Raw genomic sequence first — 23426 nt, forward strand, 5'->3', positions numbered from 1 at the left:
TTGTTCCAACAGTTAAATTGAAAATGTCTGATATTTTCAATTACTTAAAACATTTATGATTTTAAGCTCCTAGCAGAAATCTGCTGCTGAAGGGGAAAAATATTACAAGCTGTTATTCAGAAAGACACTTATGTAAGAACTGTGACCTTGGTTATTGGTTTGAAAGCAAGAAGTCCTATATTTTAGACCCAAGGCTTTAGAAATCTTTAGTGGGCATTTTCCCCTCTCAGAGCTGAGACAAATGGCTGATGAGTGAAATCTTGAGAATGTCCACAGCTTTTCTCTTTCATTCTGTTGCAGCCCAGAAGATGGTGAGATCCATCCAGAAATCTGCCGGCTCTACATTCAGCTGCAATGCTGCTTAGAAATGTACACAACAGAGATGCTAAAATCCATATGTCTGCTGGGGTCTCTTCAATTTCATCGAAAAGGTATCTTCATTTAATACATTGCCATAAACACTGAGAAATGTTAAACAAAACCTCATCTTTTGCAAAGGCCTAGATGTACCATTTGTCTATCTATACACAATTGGAATGGATATAAATGTTCAGGAAATGTTTGATATAAATGAATAAAAGAAGTCTATATCAGTACTATCAAAGTACATAAGAACATTGATCATCTTGAATAGAAATTGTGGTAGAAACAATTCTCAAATTTATTATTTTACCACTTGTGAACATGACTTTGGCTAGAATCAGCATGGGCAGCAAAAATATATAATGATCTTAACTAGGGTAGTAAATGCTATCCAAGATTGCTGCTATTTCCCTAAATGTATTTGGTTGCAAGACGACAAATTACAAGTTGTGTCCCAAAGATTTAAAAATAGGGGGAACTCAACAAACAAAATCTCATTCCCTGGTTTAAACTATAAAGAGACTATATTGGCTTAAATGAATGAAACCTCTAGAGGCAGCAGTGGCTTCAGCATGGCTTGATCAGACTTCTGATTCCCATTCTGAGTGATGTTCTGCCTTCTCGGGGAGGGGGGCGGTTGACTTTACCCTCAAGCTGCCCTTCCCCCACACTTGCAAACTGATTCCAACAGTTTCAGTCATCACATATGCATACAGAGAGAATTTCTCCCATTATAGACTAGCAAATGTCCTGGGCTTCGTTCTAACTGGACCAGGTCAGACCACATGTCTACACTTGAACCAATCACGGTAGCCGAGGGGATGGAATTAAACTGATTGGTTTAGGCAATCAAGGCCCATTCCTGGAGCTAGGAGAGGAGTCAACCCCACCCAACCAGTGGCTATTGCATAAAGGGACAGGGTGGAATGGAATGGATGCCGGGGAGGAAGCCAAAAGTTTCTGTCACTGGAGGATTCAATCTATATTTTCTTTGCTAATTCACTGAACAATAATTTTTGGGAGCCTCCTGAATGCAAACATTTTGTGCTTGAGATCAAGAAATAGAGGGATGCACAGAAGGTAATCTTTGTCTATGATTTAAATTCAGAGATAGAAAAGGTCAGTAAACTGTAATAATCAGGGAAAATCTTTTAGAAAGGATGGGACTTGAGCTAGGTTGTGAGGATAGGGTTCAGATAGGGAAGGAAAAAGAAAGACCTTTCAGGTGAAGAAGCAGCTGAAGAAGAGATATGAAATCAAATGAGCATGCAATTTGAGAGGAACTAGATGACATGATAAAGTACCTGTAAAAATCAAATCTTGCATACACACATATGTATGCACAAGGCAGAACTAAAAATAAGATTATGCTACGCTGCTCCAAAGAGAGATTATTTTCTCGATACATGAATATTATCTTTTTCTTTTTCCTTCTAAAGGCTGAATTTTCACGGGATTCCACCTTTACTTCATGTTTGGAGAGATTATCCCCTTGACACTCAGGAGTCCTGATCAGAAAATTGAATACTCAGACACACTGATGACCCAAACAGTTGTCATTGACCCAATGTCTTTGTTTGTCCTCTCTGTTCTCATACACCGCCACCATCACCCCCCCACACACACACACGTGCATTCACACATAAACACACACACAGAGTAGTATTTGCATTCTTTCTAATCATGGTTGACTAGGTTGGGTATGGGTCATTTTTTCCCCAGGTCTGCATTGGCTGTGCTTGCAGTATTTCATGCCCATGTTGCCCCTGAAATCTCCCTTGATGATTGTCCATAACACCATGTGACCCCCACTCCCTGTCTCACTCTAACTCCTTGGTTTTTCACCTGGTCTCCCTGCCATCCACTCTTACTTTCTGTCTTTTCACAAATGACTTTTGAAAGGAAGACTCTTCTCTGCTAGCTCTCTGCTTAAAAGTAAAAGGTATTCCCTCATCCAGGTTCTTCCTTATTGTATTTGGTCTTGACCACACAAATAAAAAACACATCATCTCTTAACTGATCAGCTCATGTGGCCTGCACTGCCTCCTATCTTCACTGTCCGTCTCTGATCCCTATCCTTCCCTGCCTCTTCCTTTAAAAATAATAAACCCCTGCTCCCTGCTCTAGCACCTAACCCTCTAAGTATGACTCTAAAAAGAATATACCTGATGGAATCTTTGATTTCTCCCCATTGTAGGATTAAGTCTCCAGTTGGATTTCTATTTGATTCTTCTAAAATCATTACTACTTACAGTGTAAATCCTTAGAAAATGTGCTTCAAAATTATCCAGGGTGCTGGATAAACATGGAGACTCATGAATCCTGTCCAGGACCCACTGAATCAGAATCTGAGGGCACTCCGGGTGATTCTGAAACACAGTGAAGATGGATAACTGTTTTGCTACCTTTGAAACAAAAGGAAGTCACCCCATCATATGTATAAAAATGGAAACTTTCAAGCCCTTACCTGGCTATTCTTACTCACCTAAGTACATACTTTCAACTTTGTTGTATGCTTTATTCTTTATCACCACTAGACAGAAGTCTGTCTACCAAGAAGTAAGATGCCAGATAATATACTCTTTATCCAAACAGTGGTATCTCTAGTGTGGCCTTGGGCTAGGAGGGGTCCTGTCTAGATGAGCTCACTCAGTCCCTTCAAGAAATCAAATAGAGTTGGCCCTCATGGATTCAACCAACCGCAGATCACGTACTATGCTTACAATCTATTGCTGTTTGAATCCACAGATATGGAACCACGGATACAGAGGGCCAACTATGGGACTTGAGCATCCATGGATTATGATGTCCATGGCAAGTCCTAGAACCAACATCCCATTCGCCCACACACACATACAGATACTGAGGGATGAGTATAGTCCTCAGAGTCTTAGGGGTATGGTGATTCCCATTCTAGTCTATAACACTCGAAATCTCTTTCTGCTTAGAATCTCTTTCTGGTATGTTTCTTTTAATGCTATGGTAAAAATTGGTATTTTGATAACTTTTAGGTTAACTAATTTTTTCTCCCTCCTAATTTCTTATTACAGCTTGGCCAATTCTTCTTTACTCTTTGTCTTCTATCAAGGAAAAAAAGGAATTGTAATTGAGTCATTATTTGGGCTCTATATGAGAGTCCCTGGTCGATTTTTTGTTGTGATTAGATTCTGAAGCCAAATTGTTGCACAATTATCTGTACTTTTATTTTTTTAATTTATTTATTTAATTTATTTATTTTTGTCTACATTGGGTCTTTGTTGCTGCATGTGGGCTTTCTCTAGATGCAGCGAGCAGGCACTACTCTTCGTTACAGTGCACAGGCTTCTCACTGCAGTGGCTTCTCTTGTTGCGGAGCACAGGCTCTAGGCACACGGGCTTCAGTAGTTGTGGCTCATGGGCTCAGTAGTTGTGGCATGCAGGCTCTAGAGCGCAGGCTCAGTAGTTGTGGCGCATGGGCTTACTTGCTCCGTGGCATGTGGGATCTTCCCAAACCAGGGCTTGAACCTGTGTCCCCTGCATTGGCAGGCAGATTCTTAACCACTACGCCACCCGGGAAGCCCCTTAATTTATTTTTATTTCTAATTACCTCCCTGACTGCCACCGTAAGTCCAGAAAGTATTGAATATCACATTTAGTTTTACTATTGTATTGAGTAGTCATGTGTTTACTCTTTTTTTTTTTTTTTTTTTTTTTTTTATGTGTTTACTCTTTGAAGAAAAAGGTCACACAAGGTTACCGCAGGGGCGAGGAGTATGGTTTGTTTCTGGGAAAAACAAGCCTCAAATCATTTTAAATCTCATTTTCTGCAGAAAGCTTGAATTTAATAATGAAGATTGTCCTTCTCTCCCAATTAAGCAAATTATAAGTATCCTTTGTCCTTAACAACATCTTCAGTGGACCTTCATGCTTTTTGCATGCACCATGTTTCTGAATTTTTGCTGTCTCATAAGTCTGATTGGTACAATCTACTTGGAAATCTTTTATACTTTATAAGATCATGCTATTGCCCAAAAAAATGAAGACAAACAGTACTAAGATGATCGTCTTATTTCATGGCCAACAAAATTAAATTATGGTAATATGAGGTAAAAATCCACATTTAATAAAGGCTATTGGAATATACCATGCAGAGTGTGGTTCTGAAAAACTGTGGAGAAGATGACAGATGGGAATAATTTCAGGCATTGTGTAATCTCATATTTTAACACTTTAAGTTTTAGATTGGGCCATTACTTGACAAAGTCTAATTTCTATGTTTATAGTGAAAAATAGTTTCTCTCACTTCTTCACAGTTAATTAGGTAGGAAGTCTTTCCCCGCAACTGAATCCATGTATCATATTGACCATTAATGCCTGTTTCCTGACACCAGATAAAATGCGACCACAGGTTTCATTCACTCTGTTGGCAGAAAGTGAAGCCAGATTTCTAAGAGAATTGGATGATCCTGCCGTTCTGACCACAGCTTTCCTCTCTCCCATTCGCCCCACAGTCAGTCAGTTTTGACAAGCTTCCCATTCTGAAAGGAGCAGAGAAGAGAGAGCACTCCAGTGCAGCCCCCCTTCACATGTGAACTTGCTCCTTCATCTTTATTCTCATCTCTCCCTGCTCTCTCAAGGGTCTTCTCTGACTGTGCTCCACTCTTCTGCCATCACTTACAGCCAGATTGTCCCCAGGTCCTTTGAGGTATACCATTCTCCCTTCCTCCCCCTAAGATAAGATGGGTTCTTCCCCTGCAATGTACCACCAGGATATATAAAGAGAGAAAAAAATGCAGAGGAAATGTAATCACAAAAGGGGAAAGAAGAGAGAAATGTCAAAATCTAGTGGGAGTTGAGAACTCAAGATGCTCTCATAAGAAATTAATGAACCGCCATCCATCCAGCAAAATACAGGATAAACTTAAGACAAAGAACAGAATATGAGCAGTAAAGACTCCAGGGTATTCAGCCTCCTATTAAGAAATGTAAAGAAAATGACCCACACCAATAAAAGAAACAAGCAACACAAAGACAGAAATAGAATAAAACCACAAGTAAAGCCTTATTTTCCAATGTAATGAGGCAATTGATACTAAAATAGAACATTAGGTTAGAAGAAATGAAGCAGAATAAATCTTAAAATAGATTATGATTCAAATTATGAGTGGAAACATGCATTTGTTCTTTGAACAAATATTTGTTGAGCACCTATGTAAGGTACTGGGAGACTGAAATGATCAGGGCTGAAGAGATCCCTGTTCTTATGGAGTATATAGTCTCGTGCAGAGAAATAGGGGGAAATTTTTCTAAAAATCCCAAACACTAAAATTACAATGTCAATAATTAGAATAGGTAATGTAATAGAAAATGACCATGACTGGGTGGCTACTTTAGAAGGGATGGTCAAAGCTCTCCGAGGAGGTAGAACTTAATCTGAGATTTAATGACAAGAAGGACACAACTTCATAAACATTCGTATCTAATGCAAAGGACCCAAGATCAGAACAAGCTTGTACTATCTGAAGAACATAAATATAACCAACTTCTGGAATCTAAGGGCAATCTAACACCATCTATTACTCTGTCTCCGTGTCCTCATACATCAATACCAAACAGTGAACAGGACACAATATTCATCACCTTTTGTCAAAGTAGATGTCAGCTGAGGACTAGGATAACAGCAATGATAATAGCGTCCACTTATTGTATACTTTCTACTTGCCAGGTGCTTTATACATGTCATCTTATTTCATCCTCAAGTATCGTTTTTCCCATTTTACTGATGGAGAAGCTGAGGCTCAAAGAGGTAACTTGTTGTCCAAGGTCACAGAGCACATTAATCCTACTGCAAAGTTCATGATTGTTCCACTACACCAGACCATTTCCCGCTAATCTACATTGGAGAAAGGCAAGAGAACATATCAAATTGGGAAATGAAAGATACTAGCACCATGGGCTGAATTTTATCCACACATCTGACAATGATTGGTGCACATATTCCAAAATACCATGTTTAATGGCTAAAATTTATTGTATATTTAATTTCTTACCAAAATAAGTTCAGAGAGTTACTTTTTAAGATGAGAGGGAAAGTTAACTCTGTAGATCATTTGATGATTTATAAGATATTTTGCTGTGATCCAAAGGGAGCATGATTTAGCCATGATACCCATTAAAGGAAAGAAAGTTGAAATTAATTAACTATACAGTCAATACCGTCTGCACATTGTTCTACTCTACCTTAGGGGTTGGAAATGGAGCAGTGAAAGCCTCATAGGGACCTCTCTCAAATGTGTTTCCATTGTCTGCTCTTCTCCTGTGCCCTGTGATTCTGCTTCCTCACTCAGCTAATGGAACCACCAAGATGACTACTACTCTGGGGTCAGTGATAGGACTACAGTGTCATAAGGAGCACAGAGAAGGACACAGGGCTAGGGAGGGAAATAACTCTATCGGAAAATGTTTATTTCCCAGTGTATGGGCAAGAATGGATTTCTGTTTATGGTATAAGTATTATTTTCCACTATGTGTTTTATGGCACTATGAATATCTTCTTACCACAATGTAGAAAAGCCTTTGAAACTATTTTTTAATACAGGCAAACAACTAACTGAACTAATATAACTTATTTCTATTTAAATTACATGCTTTTTGGAAATGCAAGAGTAAAAGTGGATTACTTAACAAACAGCTTACATTTCCCCAGTCCTTTTCACACTGGATGGAGTTATAAATCTCCTACCCGTTATGAAAATGCATGAGAGTGAGAGTAACCATGTGGACAAGCTTCCACGCATCTCATGTAAACTGTGTTCATTTAGTTGTTCACAGTCAGTATGAAAACTGTCCCGAGAGCCTTCCCTGTGTATAGTATCATAGCAGATAATGTGTCAGGAGCACAAAGGACATAGGAAATTTGCCCCTGCCATCAAGGAAATGATAGTGCAGTGATAGAATATTAGCTCAGAGAAGATTAGTTTGTTTTGTTTTGATTCCTAGGGAAATTTACACAAATGGATAAAATTGACTCTGCTGGACATCGGAGTCCAAATTCAGGGCCTTCAAGGAGACACTATGGCAATGCTTCCTACTGTCACTATAGGCTGAAGACAGGCAGGCAAGCAAGGAGTGGAGAGGAGAAGGGGAAATGGAGAGAGGAAAATATGAATAGAAAAGAAAGAGGATGGGAGAAATGAGATCAAGAGGAGGAAAGAGGTCCCCAGAGTGGACTGTGATAAAGGGGCCTCCACTCTAAATAAAGGACCCCAGTCTTCTGAGGCCAATGCCTAGGACTTCTGAGGTGGAAGAGCTCTGTGGGACTCTTGAGGCTGCCCCACAATCAGATGTGTTTTTGTTCCTCCTAAACAACTGACCATTTCTCACAAATATAAGAGTAACCAGCCTTCCAAATTGGTATGTGCTTCATGTGTGGTTTCCCTTAACTTTTTCTCAAACATGCCTATTATATTATCCATAAACAGGCTAAAAATACATGGAAATCCCAAAGGAGCTGAAGGCCAAAAGCTTTGCGAGGCCCTGAGGAAAGTGGCCAACTTTTTGACATCCTGGTTCTCAACAGTGGTGAAGCCAGCTTAGTGAGATTTTAAGGCGCTCTAAAGGCTCTCCTTCTCCCCTCCCCCTCCATCCCCTCCCCGAGAAAATACTTGTTCACTGAGACCTGAAATTGATGTTTCAGGGGACAGAGTTTTTCATTTCATAATAAAAAATGATTTTAAATGCATAGTCACTCTTGGGCAAAGTAAAACTTTGACTTGAATTTACCATCTAGAAGCAGCTTGACCCTTTCCTGAGAGCAGAGTAGAGAGCCCACCTGATGTTAGAAACAGGTGCTCCTTCTAAGGATAACTGGTCAAAGGGGGGAAGCTGGGGATGCAGAACTCAGATAGGCCAACATCCAGGTTTGTGAGGCGCTCCCCTGCCAACTTTTTAATGTGGCTCAGAAGAGCATCTATGGACCAGCCCTGCTAGCCTCTCCAGCCTCATCTCTCACCAGCAACCCCATCTCATCTGCCCCCCATACCCTGCCGGCCACACACATGGCATCTTGAACTACTTTGAGGAAATTGAACTTGGAAGTTCTTTCCAGTTGCTCCCTCTGCCTGAAACATATTGTCCACCCTGCCCTACTCCACAACCATCCCTTTCACCTGGCCTACTCTATGCTTTCTTTGGTTTGTAACTTAGATGGGACTTTCCTGCAGAAAGCTTTTCCTGCCTCTCCAAGGCGGGGCCTATGCCCATGCAATGTGTCCCCCAGGCACGTGTTACATTGAGGGGTAGACACCTGATTTGTTGTCTGTTGTCCTCTCCAGAGTTGATCACCTTGAGTGTGTTCACCATTGTATCTCCGGCATTTAGTATAGTGCCTGGAGCAGATAAAGTTTCAATTCATAATTATTGAATAAGCAAAGGAATTTGCTTTCATTCTGCATCTGTTGTTAAATGAGAGGGAGTATAACTGGAGAAAAAGAAGCTTGTCCAGAGATGTTGGACTGAGCTCATACATATATTTCCCCTCCTACTAAAAAATCCATCGAAATAACAGCAAAATATATCACGAAAAGAATAAATCCATACTTGTTCTTGTATTTGTCAGGGTAGGGTAACAGCTGCATGAAACATCATCAAATCTCAATGGATGAGAACAATGAGAGTTCATTATTCACCATTGTCATAGTCCAATGCTAGAGCTGGGGCGGGGTGGGCCCTTTTATTCTTTCCATTCCCCACATCCATCCAATTGTCTGGGGAGAAAAGAAAGCATGGGCGTTCCCATGGGAAGATTTTTAGAAGCCAATCTGGAAGAAGCATACACCACTCTTACTCAGAATCCATTTGCCATAACTCTGTCAAATGGGCCCTACTAATTGTAAGAGGAAAAAAAAAAAGAGGTCGGCAGACACAAAACAGTCTCCCATGGCCCTGAAAAACAAGGAAGTATGATTTCAACAAACCAGAAATTGAGGAATTTCTCAAAGCTAGAAAGCAACAGGGATTGGATTGGTGGATATAAATGAAGAAATGAAGCCACAGCCAGTAAGAAACTCAAGAAGAAACAAAAGAAATTCATGCAGGAGAAAAATACTACAAAAATAAAATCAATTCCAGAGATACTTCAAAGTAGGAGTCAACAAATGCAAATCACAGGAAGGATTTCTGGAACTGCTGTCAGGGAAATGAATGTTTGAAATTGCATTCAGGAAAAGCTGGGCTGCCCCACACTGAGTAACCAAGACCATCATTGCTTACCCCAGGAGGACACCTGCTGTGAGTGTCAGGACCAGACAGCAAAGCAGAACAGAAGGTGAAGTAACTCGAATCCTCCATAAGGACTGCTGCAGAGGAACAAGAAAGTGAGCACATGACTCCAGTGTTTTTTCCCAGGCTAAATTGTTCCACATATCTCTTTGGAGTAGGAGTTGTAAACAGGAAACTCAAAGCAAACACGGGACCCAAAAAATAGGCTGTGTGCCCAGGTAAACTTATCAATGGAGATGAGAAGCACCCAGAAGACAAGCTTTAGACACACATTGTCCAGCCACACATCCTGTCCCTTTTCCAATCACCAGAAGGAGGATACTCATCAGAATGATGGGCAAAGAGAGATCCTCAAAGACAAAGCTGAACAGACATCCAGGGATGAGCAGATTTTTAAGAAAAATCAACACCCTGAAAGGGAGGTACCAAATGGCAACATGCAAACAACTAATACTTGATGAACAAATTTTAAAGTAGAAACAGATGAAGAATTTAAAATATAAATGTAATCAATAGATTTATTTTAGGTCTGTCATACCTCAAAAGCAGTAACTGTAACAGAAAGGAAGCAACCAGATTTGTTGGAAATGAAAGTGTTATCCATCAAATAAAAAAAATTTTTTTTTTTATTCATTTATTTTTGGCTGCGTTGGGTCTTTGCTGCTGTGTGCGGGCTTTCTCTAGTTGCGGCGAGCGGGGGCTACTCTTCATTGCGGTGTGCGGGCTTCTCATTGTGATGGCTTCTCTTGTTGAGGAGCATAGGCTCTAGGTGTGCGGGCTTCAGTAGTTGTGGCACGCAGGCTCAGTAGTTGTGGCTCGAAGGCTCTAGAGCACAGGCTCAGTAGTTGTGTCACACGGGCTTAGTTGCTCCATGGCATGTGGGATCTTCCCGGACCAGGGATCGAACTCGTGTCCCCTGCATTGTCAGGCAGATTCTCAACCACTGCGCCACCAGGGAAGCCCCATCAAATAAAATTTTAATAGATGGCTTAATTAGTGTTGGGAGACAATTCTCCTTCAGGATCTTGCATTTCAGGGAACAGAGTTTTTCTTGCAAAGTGAGGCACTGACTGCCCTTTGTTTTACACTATCTTTTCAAGGATGTTTATTTAGTAAATGTTCTCGAAAAATAGAGACAGTGCCTCCCCTCCAGAGCAAGGCATGCTTTCGATTCAGTATAATGAAAATGTTTCCCTCTGGCGCAAAGGGCAGACATGCTTATAGAAGACTTCGGATCCTTAATCTCAGGGTTCCTGTCTCCTGTGTGTGTGTGGAGGTATAATGATCTGGCTCTTCTTGTGTCTCCCTGTGGGAATTAAAACTCAAGAAATTAACACAAATGCTGATACTCTACTACTATTTTGTGAGTACTAAATTTTCTTTGTCTCTAACCCAGGAGTCTCGTGTCTCTTTCCAGGATCCATGAGATTGTGGCAGGTTAATTCACGGGTAGAGGAAAATCTCAGACCCTTCACAGTTCTTAACAATTATTATAATGGAAATACTGAGAGCCTAAAATAGGGACCTGAAAGGTCAAGTCTAGGTATTCTCCCAGAACTCAGCCCCCCACAGTGAATATAGAAATATAGGGCTAATTAAGATCCAGAGACTCTAACATGAAATAGGATTCTGAAAGAGCAGAGAAAAGAGAGAAATAGATAATTAAGAAAAATAGAAAAACTTTTTGCAAACCTAAAGAAATATTTATATTGAAAAGGCTATAACATCTTAATAAATCACTCCATAGATTACTTAATAATTACAAAGGGAAAAAGAGTCCTCTACCATGGTAAAAGCTGGAAGAAATCACCTTAACCAAGTAATCAATACTTAACTAACATCATTAATAATGGGACAAACACGTATGCTTTCTAATGCAATGCACTAAAAAGGACACAGTATCACTTCTATAATATTCTTGCAAAAAATGTTTACTCTGAACCTAGACTTGTGGAAACAATCAGACAAATCCAAATTTAAAGACATTCTTTAAAACAACTGGCCTGGACTCTTTATTCAAAAATATCAATGTCATGAAAAATGAAAAAAGACAAGGATGCTATTCTAGATTAAAAGAGAATAAAGAAACATGACAATTAAATGTGGTACATAATCCTTATTTGGATCCTTCAATGTAAAAAAAAAGCTATAAAGGACATTACTGGAACAAATGGGGAAATTTCAATATAGAATATATATATATTAAACACTAACATTGTATCAAATTGAATTGAATCATTTAAATCAAAATTAAATAAAGTTTTTCATGTGCTAATTGTTTTAAGTTTATGTAGGAAAACATTCTTGTTCTTTAGGAGTTATATGTTGTACTGGGGATAAAGTAACATTAATGTCTGCAACTCTTAAATGCTTCAACAAAAAATTATATATATTATACATTTATACATATACACATTATACACATAATCCATATATATGAAACCTATATATGTATAATACACACACACCCACAGAGACTGAGAGAGATAAAAGAAAAATATGGCTAAATATTAACAATTGGTTAAACTAGAATATTTGGATATTCATTGTATTATTCTTGCAAGTTTGCTATAGGTTTGAAAATTTTCAAAATAAAAAATTGGCGAAAGTAGATTGCAAATGCCAATCAAATGCCAAAAAAAGGAGTAATATATAAAGAACCCATAACTAGACATATTTAGGAACCATTACATAACTCAAATGTTTAAAGATAAAAAATTTTCAGAGGGCCATAAACAGGCTACATACATAGCATCCTTGGGTATAGATAGAAGAAAGGGAACAATATCCAAGTTGTGAGAGAAACTTAGAACATAGATTTTTATATCCAGCCAATTAGAATTTAAGTGTGCGTACAGCAAGAGAGAGATAGAGAAGAAAAAGTATTTTCAGTAATATAAAGACTAAGAAATTTTGTATTCAGAGATCTCCTCTGAAATAATTAGCCAAAGATATGTTCCAGCAAAATTAAAATGAATCCAAGAAACAGGAAGATATGGAATCCAAGAAACAGTGGTGTACAAAGAAACTGTAAGCCATAAATACACAGCATTAGAGATATGAAACTGTTACAATAGAAAACCATACTATTAAAAATGTATTTAGTGAATAATTTCCTAGGACAAATGAGTTATCAAATTTAACTCAAGAAGAGTAAAATCTTTTAATAAACCATTAAACTTAGACAGTACTGAAAAAGTAATCAATGAGTCATCCTTCAATAAAGTTCCAAATCTCAGATGGTAGTAATTTATAGTTTCACCTGCAGTGGAAATTATCAGTATCTATTACATGGAGAGAATTCTTACAAATCAACAAGACAGCCCTATTTTTATTTTTTTAACATCTTTATTGGCGTATAACTGCTTTACAATGGTGTGTTACTTTCTGCTTTATAACAAAGTGAATCAGTTGTACATATACATATGTTCCCATATCTCTTCCTTCTTGTGTTTCCCTCCCTCCCACCCTCCCTATCCCACCCCTCTAGGTGGTCACAAAGCACTGAGCTGATCTCCCTGTGCTATGCGGCTGCTTCCCACTAGCTATCTATTTTACTTTTGGTAGTGTATATATGTCCATGCCACTCTCTCACTTTGTCACAGCTTACCCTTCCCCCCACCCCCATATGCTCAAGTCCATTCTCTAGTAGGTCTGTGTCTTTATTCCTGTCTTGCCCCTAGGTTCTTCATGACCTTTTTTTTTTTTTTCTTAGATTCCATATATATGTGTTAGCATACGGTATTTGTTTTTCTCTTTCTGAGTTACTTCAGTCTGTATGACAGACTCTAAGTCCATCCACCTCACTACGAATAACTCAATTTCGTTTCTTTTTATGGCTGAGTAATCTTCCATTGTGTATATGTGTCACATCTTCTTTATCCATTCATCTGTTGATGGACACTTAGATTGCTTCCATGTCCTGGCTATTGTAAATAGAGCTGCAATGAACATTTTGGTACATGACTCTTTTTGAATTATGGTTTTCTCAGGATATATGCCCAGTAGTGGGATTGCTGGGTCATATGGTAGTTCTATTTTTAGTTATTTAAGGAACCTCCATACTGTTCTCCATAGTGGCTGTATCAATTTACATTCCCACCAACAGTGCAAGAGGGTTCCCTTTTCTCCACACCCTCTCCAGCATTTATTGTTTCTAGATTTTTTGATGATGGCCATTCTGACCGGTGTGAGGTGATATCTCATTGTAGTTTTGGTTTGCATTTCTCTAATGATTAATGATGTTGAGCATTCTTTCATGTGTTTGTTGGCCATCTATATATCTTCTTTGGAGAAATGTCTATTTAGGTCTTCTGCCCAGTTTTGGATTGGGTTGTTTGTTTTTTTGATATTGAGCTGCATGAGCTGCTTGTAAATTTTGGAGATTAATCTTTTGTCTGTTGCTTCATTTGCAAATATTTTCTCCCATTCTGAGGGTTGTCTTTTCGTCTTGTTTATGGTTTCCTTTGCTGTGCAAAAGCTTTTAAGTTTCATTAGGTCCCATTTGTTTATTTTTGTTTTTATTTCCATTTCTCTAGGAGGTGGGTCAAAAAGGATCTTGCTGTGATTTATGTCATAGAGTGTTCTGCCTATGTTTTCCTCTAAGAGTTTGATAGTGTCTGGCCTTACATTGAGGTCTTTAATCCATTTTGAGTTTATTTTTGTGTATGGTGTCAGGGAGTGTTCTAATTTCATACTTTTACATGTACGTGTCCAGTTTTCCCAGCACCACTTATTGAAGAGGCTGTCTTTTCTCCACTGTATATTCTTGCCTCCTTTATCAAAGATAAGCTTACCATATGTGCATGGGTTTATCTCTGGGCTTTGTATCCTGTTCCATTGATCTATATTTCTGTTTTTGTGCCAGTACCATACTGTCTTGATTACTGTAGCTTTGTAGTATAGTCTGAAGTCCAGGAGCCTGATTCCTCTACCTCCGTTTTTCTTTCTCAAGATTGCTTTGGCTATTCGGCGTCTTTTGCATTTCCATACAAATTGTGAAATTTTTAGTTCTAGTTCTGTGAAAAATGCCAGTGGTAGTTTGATAGGGATTGCATTGAATGTGTAGATTGCTTTGGGTAGTAGAGTCATTTTCACAATGTTGATTCTTCCAATCCAAGAACATGGTATATCTCTCCATCTGTTTGTATCATCTTTAATTTCTTTCATCAGTGTCTTATAATTTTCTGCATACAGGTCTTTTGTCTCCTTAGGTAGGTTTATTCCTAGATATTTTATTCTTTTTGTTGCAGTGGTAAATGGGAGTGTTTCTTTAATTTCACTTTCAGATTTTTCATCATTAGTGTATAGGAATGCAAGAGATTTCTGTGCATTAATTTTGTATCCTGCTACTTTACCAAATTCATTGATTAGCTCTAGTAGTTTTCTGGTAGCATCTTTAGGACTCTCTATGTATAGTATCATGTCATCTGCAAACAGTGACAGCTTTACTTCTTCTTTTCCAATTTGGATTCATTTTATTTCTTTTTCTTCTCTGATTGCTGTGGCTAAAACTTCCAAAACTATGTTGAATAATAGTTGTGAGAGTGGGCAACCTTGTCTTGTTCCTGATCTTAGTGGAAATGGTTTCAGTTTTTCACCATTGAGGACGATGTTGGCTGTGGGTTTGTCATATATGGCCTTTATTATGTTGAGGAAAGTTCCCTCTATGCCTACTTTCTGCAGGGTTTTTATCATAAATGGGTGTTGAATTTTGTCGAAAGCTTTCTCTGCATCTATTGAGATGATCATATGGTTTTTCTCCTTCAATTTGTTAATATGGTTTATCACATTGATTGATTTTCATATATTGAAGAATCCTTGCATTCCTGGGATAAACCCCACTTGATCATGGTGTATGATCCTTTTAATGTGCTGTTGGATTCTGTTTGCTAGTATTTTGTTCAGGATTTTTGCATTTATGTTCATCAGTGATATTGGCCTGTAGTTTTCTTTCTTTGTGACATCTTTGTCTGGTTTTGGTATCAGGGTGATGGTAGCCTCGTAGAATGAGTTTGGGAGTGTTCCTCCCTCTGCTATATTTTAGAAGAGTTTGAGAAGGATAGGTGTTAGCTCTTCTCTAAATGTTTGATAGAATTCGCCTGTGAAGCCATCTGGTCCTGAAGACAGCCCTATTTTTTAAATGGACAAATGATATGAATAGAAAATGAAAAGAAGAAATACAGGTAGCCAATTCACTTACGAAAAATAAATTTAATCTCAGTAGTAATAAAAGAGGTGAAAATAAACTTCCATGAGAGATTCTATTTTCCCTCATCAAATAAGCAAAAATTAAATATTGATAATATGAAGTTCTGGCAAAGGTGTAGGGAAATAGATTCTCTCATTTACAGTTGGTGGAAGGCAAATGTAAATTAGCATAGCCTTTTCAGAGGCCAATTTGGCAATATATATTAAAGTACAAAATGTGAATACATATACTTTTTCCAAGTTTTCTACTTTAAAGGATCTGTCCCATACAAATACTGGCATACTCTGGAGAAAGGGAAGAATTACAATGTAAGTGCCTTACTAGGGGATACTGTGCATCCATTTAAAAGCATAAAATAAATCAGAATGCATTAACATGAAAGTATCTCTAACCATAATAATGTGGCAAAGAAAGTTGTATAACATATATAGTATAATTACTTTTTTTGATGCCGTATATCTGTTGAAATCATCTGATGTGTAAGCCGTCGTCCTCGGTACTGGACTTACAGAACTGAAGAAAACAGATAAGGTTCCTGGCCTTACAGACTTTACATATCCAGTTTGGAGATGGGGAGATGGGAGATGAGAGTGGGGTTGGGGTGAGCAAATAATAAACCAGTTAGCAAATACATAAGATAATTTTCTATTAGTGATAAGTGTTCTATGAAGGCAATAAACAGGGACTGTAGTGGGAAAGGATGCCCAGCGTAAAGTCAGTGCTATCAGTAAATGAGAGCAACCATGATCTCCCCACATATGTTCTGGAATTGAAAACCCCTACAATTCCTATCAATCTCCTGTCTTTCAAGATGTGCCAGCCAGAGAAGATATAATATAATCAAAATTCTGCAGAAATTTTGTAAGCTAACAGAAAGCACCAAACTGCAAGTCCAGCATCCAAATTTTTCATTCTTGTGCATCCGCATTAGCAGAGTTATATCTAGTCTCTGAAAATGAGGGAAAAGAGGGTGTACTTGGCATTGCAAGCTCATAGGCATGTTTCAGGAATACATGAATAGTTATGTTACTTTTTTTTTAGAATGTTTTTGTCTTATGTAAGTAGAATTAGTACAGGCAGTAAGTGTACACAAAGTGGTTGTGGTTTGGACTTTACGTATGTGTTCGTGTATAAGAGGCATACATATGAAGGAGATAGAGGACTCCAAGAAGGAACATCACGCTACTACCTTGAGTCCTCCCTGTTCCCATGAATGAAAGTTTTGGGCTCTACAGTCCTGACCACAGGGTAGGGGCTACAGTGGCCCCACGCCAAGCAGAGCCCATAAAGCAGAGAATTTCTTTGTGTGAATCTTCTTCATCCACCATTTGCTGTCCAAACCATACTCCATTCTCCATGGCATTTCAAACCCAAAAGAGCAGAACAGGAGCCATGTGTGCTTTCAGGTGGCCCTCTCCTTTAGAGCTTTGAAAAGCAGAGGGCTGTTTGGGGGGGACACCCACCCTTTTGTCTCTCTCTCAAGTCCTAGCCGCTCTTGCTCAGACTCACATCCCAAGGCTGACTGCTCAGAGGTAGGTGCCAAAAGGACTGCATGTGTGCACTCTACCAGGAGATTCAATGCAAGTGCTTTTAAGAGGTCAATGCCCTCCAACTGGGAAATGGTAATATGCTATGTACTTAATGGTAATATGCTATGTACTTAATTAATTTCTACCCAACGGCAATACCATAAAATTGGAAAAGCAATTCCATCACCCAGGATCAATGTGCATAAAGTATACACAAAAGGATCAAAAGTTTTCATCAGTAAACTTGTGTTTGTGCTTTGGCTGAATATTCAGAGGTCCATCTCTACTATAGGCTGATGAATGCTGTGCAGTTAATTACCAGTTAATTGCTTGTCTCTTTCTCCTTGTGTTGCTACTACATGTGTTAGAAATGACAGGGATGAGATTTTTGCTAGTCGCCTTCAGATCAGGAATCCAAGGGAAAAGCTTCCCGTTAGATTTTACCATAAACAGCCTTCCTTTTCATAAGTGTTTTTGTTTTATTTTACTTTTTTTAAACATACAAAAACAATCATATCATGATTAGGGAAATTGAGCTATGAGGTAACCACGTGGAGCTGCTATCTCATGAATGTTCAATGATACGGGCTGTAACGATTTCTTAACAACCAGTCTGGAGATGTAGCTACATAATACAAATAAAACTGGTTGAAAGAGTGAAAGCAACAATATAGCTACCATTTATACCAGACTACATGATATTATACAAGAGCTTTATAATTATTTGTATATTTTTTAAATTGTCTATCTCTAGCACTTTAAGCTCCATGAGACAAAGACTATCCTTTCTTTCACCTCTGTCTCTCTAGTACCAAGCCCAGTACCCGATACTTAGCGGACACTCAGGAAATATTATGAATGAGTTAATGAACAACTGAAAAAGCCAGGTTTAAAACCCAGTTCTTCGAAATTGAGTTATTTGTAATGAGGTGGATGGCCCTAGAGTCTGTCATACAGAGTGAAGTCAGAAAGAGAAAAACAAATACCATATGCTAATGCACATATATGGAATCTAAAACAACAGTACTGATGAACCTAGTGGCAGGGCAGGAATAAAGATGCAGACGTAGAAAACAGACTTGAGGACACAGAGTGGGGAGGGGAAGCTGGGATGAAGTAAGAGAGTAGCATTTACATATATACGCTACCAAATGTAAAATGGCTAGTGGGAAGCTGCTGCATAGCACAGGGAAATCAGCTCGATGCTTTGTGATGACCTAGAAGGGTGGGATAGAGAGGGTGGGAGGGAGGCTCAAGAGGGAGGGGATATGGGGATATATGTATACATATAGCTGATTCATTTTGTTGTACAGCAGAAACTAACACAACATTGTAAAGCAATTATACTACAATAAAGATATATTTAAAAAATAAAAATAAATAAATAAAACCCAGTTCTTGAGAATTCCCTGGCAGTCCAGTGGTTAGAACTCGGTGCTCTCACTGTTGGGGCCCCAGGTTCAATCCCTGGTCAGGGAACTGAGATCCCGCAAGCCATGCAGCGCAGCAGAAAAACACACACACACACAAATAAAAAATTAAAACCCAGTTCTTGGGCCTCGTATGCCATTCCCATGATAGCAAGATACACCCTTGCAGATACCCAGAAGTTCAAGGCAGAATAAAAGACATTAACAGAGGATATCGGGGCCACAGACTATAACTCCCACTTAATTTCACATGAATTTATGGCCTAAACAATTCGGAGATTTGTTTCCAGAAAGTATTGATTTATTCCCTTGAGATCAGTCCCGGTAAATACAAGTCTTAGTGCATTGGCAGTTCACTACTGTGGACGGCTACCCAGTACATGGTGCTTTAGTTGATGGCACTTTGTGGTCTCAGCAGAGTGAGGCTGGATCTTGAGACTGGGCTCTCTCCTCATAGAATGATACACTGAAGGAGGTTGGAGAGCCAAGGAAATGCAAGGCAGGTCCATAATCTCTGCTGCTTCTCACAGGCCCAGAGGGCTAGTGTCAGAATGAGAGGGAACAGCGGGGCTCCTATTCCTCCTGCTGGGCGTCACCTGCTCCTGGCCCTTTTACCTGCCCCTGCATCTGAGGACCAAAAAAGCAGCACAATTTCACAGGCTGAATCTCCTCTCCCTAGCTAATCCGATCTAACTCACGAAGAATGGGTTACAAAGCACCAATACTCCATCAAAGGCAGGGCCCTTACTTTAATCTTGATCTTCAGGTTGCATTGACCTCAGATACCTTTCCCAGAATGTTGTGAAAATATGCTATACACACACACACACACATTATTTTAGTATTCAAAGAAGTTTCTAGGGTTAATGGAGCATTTGACTCAAAGCATAGCCAACATTTGCAATGATATCTTGGGTATAGAATTTGCATTTATCATTTCTTATCCCCTTCTCTTTACCAACACCAACCCCCTTAGGAAAGGAGCCTGGAGGGGGAACCAAGAGTTTGGATTGCAAAATTGAGGAGTGCGCTGAAACACCTGCTCTAGAGGACTCCTCATCATCCCCTGTAGATATTCAGCAACATTCCTGGCAGGTTTCCACAGACATTGAGAACACTGAAAGGTAAGTGGGAAGTTACCCTAAATAGACTGCCAATCCTCCTCTAGTTAATACTCAGGGGCTAGAGAGAGTCGAGATTTTCTCTTTCAGATTTAGAAACTGAGATGAGAGACGGTAAGGGGTCCAAATCCATCTGCGGAATGACAGCAGAACCTCCAGGAGATGTGGGCTCCCAGGCCTCTGCTTATCCCACTCCATCAGCCTTGCATCTCCGTGGAGATGAAAATGGAGTGCTTCTATATACCCATCACAGCTCACCCGCCAGGCTGGGTCCCAAAATTTCCATTTGTTTAAGGGAGAAGAATTCAAAATTGTGCAAAGATGCCTCCAGTAGATTCTCAGATTTCAGGTGTATGGAATGGCCTATTCAGTTGCCAGTCAGGGGCTGAGTGCTCTGTCCAGTTCACAGACAGCTTTCCGAAGAGCTGTCTTCTCTTACTCTCCCAGGATGTAGACGATGGCCCCTTAGTGGTCAAAGTGAGTTAATGCATTTGTCTTAACAAGCAGTAGCTCACGGCTAGAGAAGGAGTTTCTTTCTTGGGAAGAAGAGATTCTACAGTGATTCTATTTCATTTGGGAAAAGGAAGCAATAACAATAATATAATCATAAACGCATCTAGATGCTAAAAATTCCATTCTGTGAGGCAGAGGAACAAGCCCCTTGTTTATTGGCCTTCACACTGATATCTTGTCCTTTGCTACTGATGTCCCCAGAGCCAGCACGAAGCAGCTGAATGAATACTAGGCAATTCCATCGAGGGCTCTGTGTGTGTGGGGTTGAGTCATTGACAAGATAATGAACACTATTTTTTTATTTTTAGAAATGTATCACACAGTGACATTTAGAGCCATTGTAGTTCTACTTTCAGATTGTAATATAATTCTAAAGCTAATTACCAAATTTCTGTGTTTATAGAAAATTGAAGCATGTGGTAATTACGTGCTATTAATAAAACTGGGATTTTTGTCTATGCTTGGAAATCCAACAATTCAAACAATAAAGCTGTTTGGCACAGTTTGAGAGAGCTATAGACAAATGATGAGTGATTTCTCTTAATTTATAAAGTAGAAAATGCTTTGCTCTATTCCCAGGAAGAAATATCTGCCAGAGTGCCATGGTCAGTGTGTAATCCTTCAGCAAAGCCATTTTCCTTTTCAGAAACCTTGCACAGAATCTCTATCCAAGCCTTGTAAGCTTGTCAGAGAGCAAGCTATGGCTGATAATAATAATAGGAGAGTCTAGCCCTCAGCGCTGGAGGTATTTCAGTTCAGCCTAAAAGTTCAGATTCTGGTCAAAGGAGGTGGGAGTGACTGGGAGAAGTAGGCACAGTAGACCTGGTCTGGGAGGGGGCTTCCTTGCTTCTCCCTATCACTTTGCCCTAAGAAATCTGTGGGTCTCAAACTGGGCTGCACATTAAAAACATTCCAAGTCAATTTAATGTGTTGACCCTTGGGAATGCTTAACAGCTGTGTTACTCTGAATTCCAATCACGATAATGAGAAACGACAGGGAGTGAACCCACACAGGCAGGACAGCCCTCGGACCAGATGAGAAAATCATCACCCAGCCTCAGCTTTGCCCAGGGTTCCCCTGTTGTTCTAGTTGTGTGCCCTTCACCTGCCCTTGGAAACGTGAAGTACTGTCCTCATTACCAGAGGCTCTTCTCTGATCTCAGCCAGGTCCAACTGAAGGCAGATATGAGGGCTCCTATAGCAGAATGCCCTGCGGAAACGTTTGTCAGAGTAGTTCTTATTCCTTCCAGAGCCAACCCAACTCAGATTTTCTTTTTTCTTATAAAAGCAAAATAAATGCAATATTTGCCTACTGGAAGCTCGAGCTGGTACAATTAGGCACAGACTTTGTCCTTCAGTTGTCTCACAGAACAGACTGTTTGAGATTACATTTCAAAAATTTACAGCTGATATTTTTTCTTTTTATCAATTTTACAGAGACATGCGAGAAATGAAAAACCTTTTAAGCAAACTCAGGGAAACTATGCCTTTACCATTGAAAAATCAAGGTGAGTCTTGTCATTTCTCTTTGAGGCAGAGGATGTTTTTAACATGATAACCTTGGGTCTTGTTTCTTCAGAAATTAAAGCAAGTTTTTTTTTTTTTACACAAGCAATAGAAGGCATTGAGCCTGCAGTTGTCTTTCCTCGAGAAGACAAGAGAATGAGAATAGTGTATCAGGTGAATGCAGTTTTGCTCTGAGGGGGAGCTGAGAAACACTCTGATGCCACAGCAGACACCTCCACGGGCCCTATCAGTCAAGAGCATTTATTCATTGTGTACGCTGTGAAAAGCACTACACCATGTGTGGCAAACACAAAAGGACTGAAGACTTGGCCCTTGCCTTTAAGAAGTTTACAGCCAAGTGGAAGAGACTTAAGAACACTTCCAGAGGAAGATCCCTGCCATCTACGTGTTGTGTGTTATCTAAACAAAGTAATAGTAATAATTAACATAAATTGCCACTGTGATTTTGCAGCCAATTCCAATGTATGGGGGTTTTTCCATACCACCAAGCAATTATCGGACACCAGCTGGGTGTCCTGCAGTTCAACTGAATTCTGACACTAACTGGGGACAGCGTCGGATTCCACGAGTTAAGGGTTCAGTAGTCCTAAAAGACTGCCCGCCCTCACCCCCAACTTTAGACACCAATCCCAAGTCCAGGTTGTCACCTGAGCTTCTGACATCCAGCTATAGATCAGAGGGTCCAATGAACTCCTTCTTAAGTTCAGTTAGTTCACTAGAGCAGCTCACAGAACTCAGAGAAACATTTTACTTACCAGATCACCGGTTTACTATCACAGGATATAACTCAGGAACAGCCAGATAGAAGAGATGCATAGGGCAAGGCATGGGGAAAGGGCGCGGAAATTCCATGCCCTCTCCAGGAGCACCACCCTCCCCAGTCTCAGAAGCTCTCCAAACCCTGGCCTCCTGAGTTTTTATAGTGGCTTCTTACACAGGCATGACTGATTAAATCACTGGCCATTGGCAATTGATTCAACCTCCAGCCCCTCTCCCCTCCCTGGAAGTCAGGGGGTGGGATTGAAATTTCTAACCCTCCAATCACGTAGTTGGTTCTCCAACTACCAGCCCCCATCCTCAGGTGTTTTCCAAATGTCACATCATTAACATAACAAAAGACATCTTTATTGCTCTCTAAGGAAGTTCCCAGAGTTTTGGTAGCTCTGTGCCAAGAATGAGGTCAAAGACCAAATATATATAAATTACAATATCACAGCCACTATCCTAAATACCTTAGATGTATTAACTACATTAACTTATTTAATTCTAATAACAGCTTTGAGGGAAATGCTATTCATGTTTCCCAATTTACAGGAAACTGAGGCACAGAGAGGTTAACTAACTTGGCCAAGGTCACACAGACTGTAAGTAGAAAGGCTGGGATGTGATCCCAGGTAGCTTGTCTCTGGAACTAGCCTATGGGAGTATACACCAGAAAAGGAAGCAGAAACACAGAAAGGGAAAGGGGATATTC

General features: G+C 39.6%; 1 protein-coding gene across 2 annotated transcripts in view; it reads left to right on the forward strand.

The window, feature by feature from the left end:
• RGS7BP (regulator of G protein signaling 7 binding protein) overlaps positions 1 to 23426 on the forward strand; it is a 116048-nt gene that overhangs the window by 75614 nt on the left and 17008 nt on the right. Inside the window, exons 3-5 of one of the 2 annotated variants that reach the window (XM_061187841.1) lie at positions 301 to 431; positions 19768 to 19915; positions 21863 to 21933. In XM_061187841.1, coding sequence (XP_061043824.1) covers positions 301 to 431; positions 19768 to 19915; positions 21863 to 21933 — 350 coding nt within the window. Of the gene's footprint in view, positions 1 to 300; positions 432 to 19767; positions 19916 to 21862; positions 21938 to 23426 lie in introns of those variants that run through there. The other variant, XM_061187842.1, reaches the window with a different exon arrangement.

The sequence above is a fragment of the Eubalaena glacialis genome, chromosome 4, assembly GCF_028564815.1.
Source record: "Eubalaena glacialis isolate mEubGla1 chromosome 4, mEubGla1.1.hap2.+ XY, whole genome shotgun sequence".
Classification (NCBI taxonomy): Eukaryota; Metazoa; Chordata; class Mammalia; order Artiodactyla; family Balaenidae; genus Eubalaena; species Eubalaena glacialis.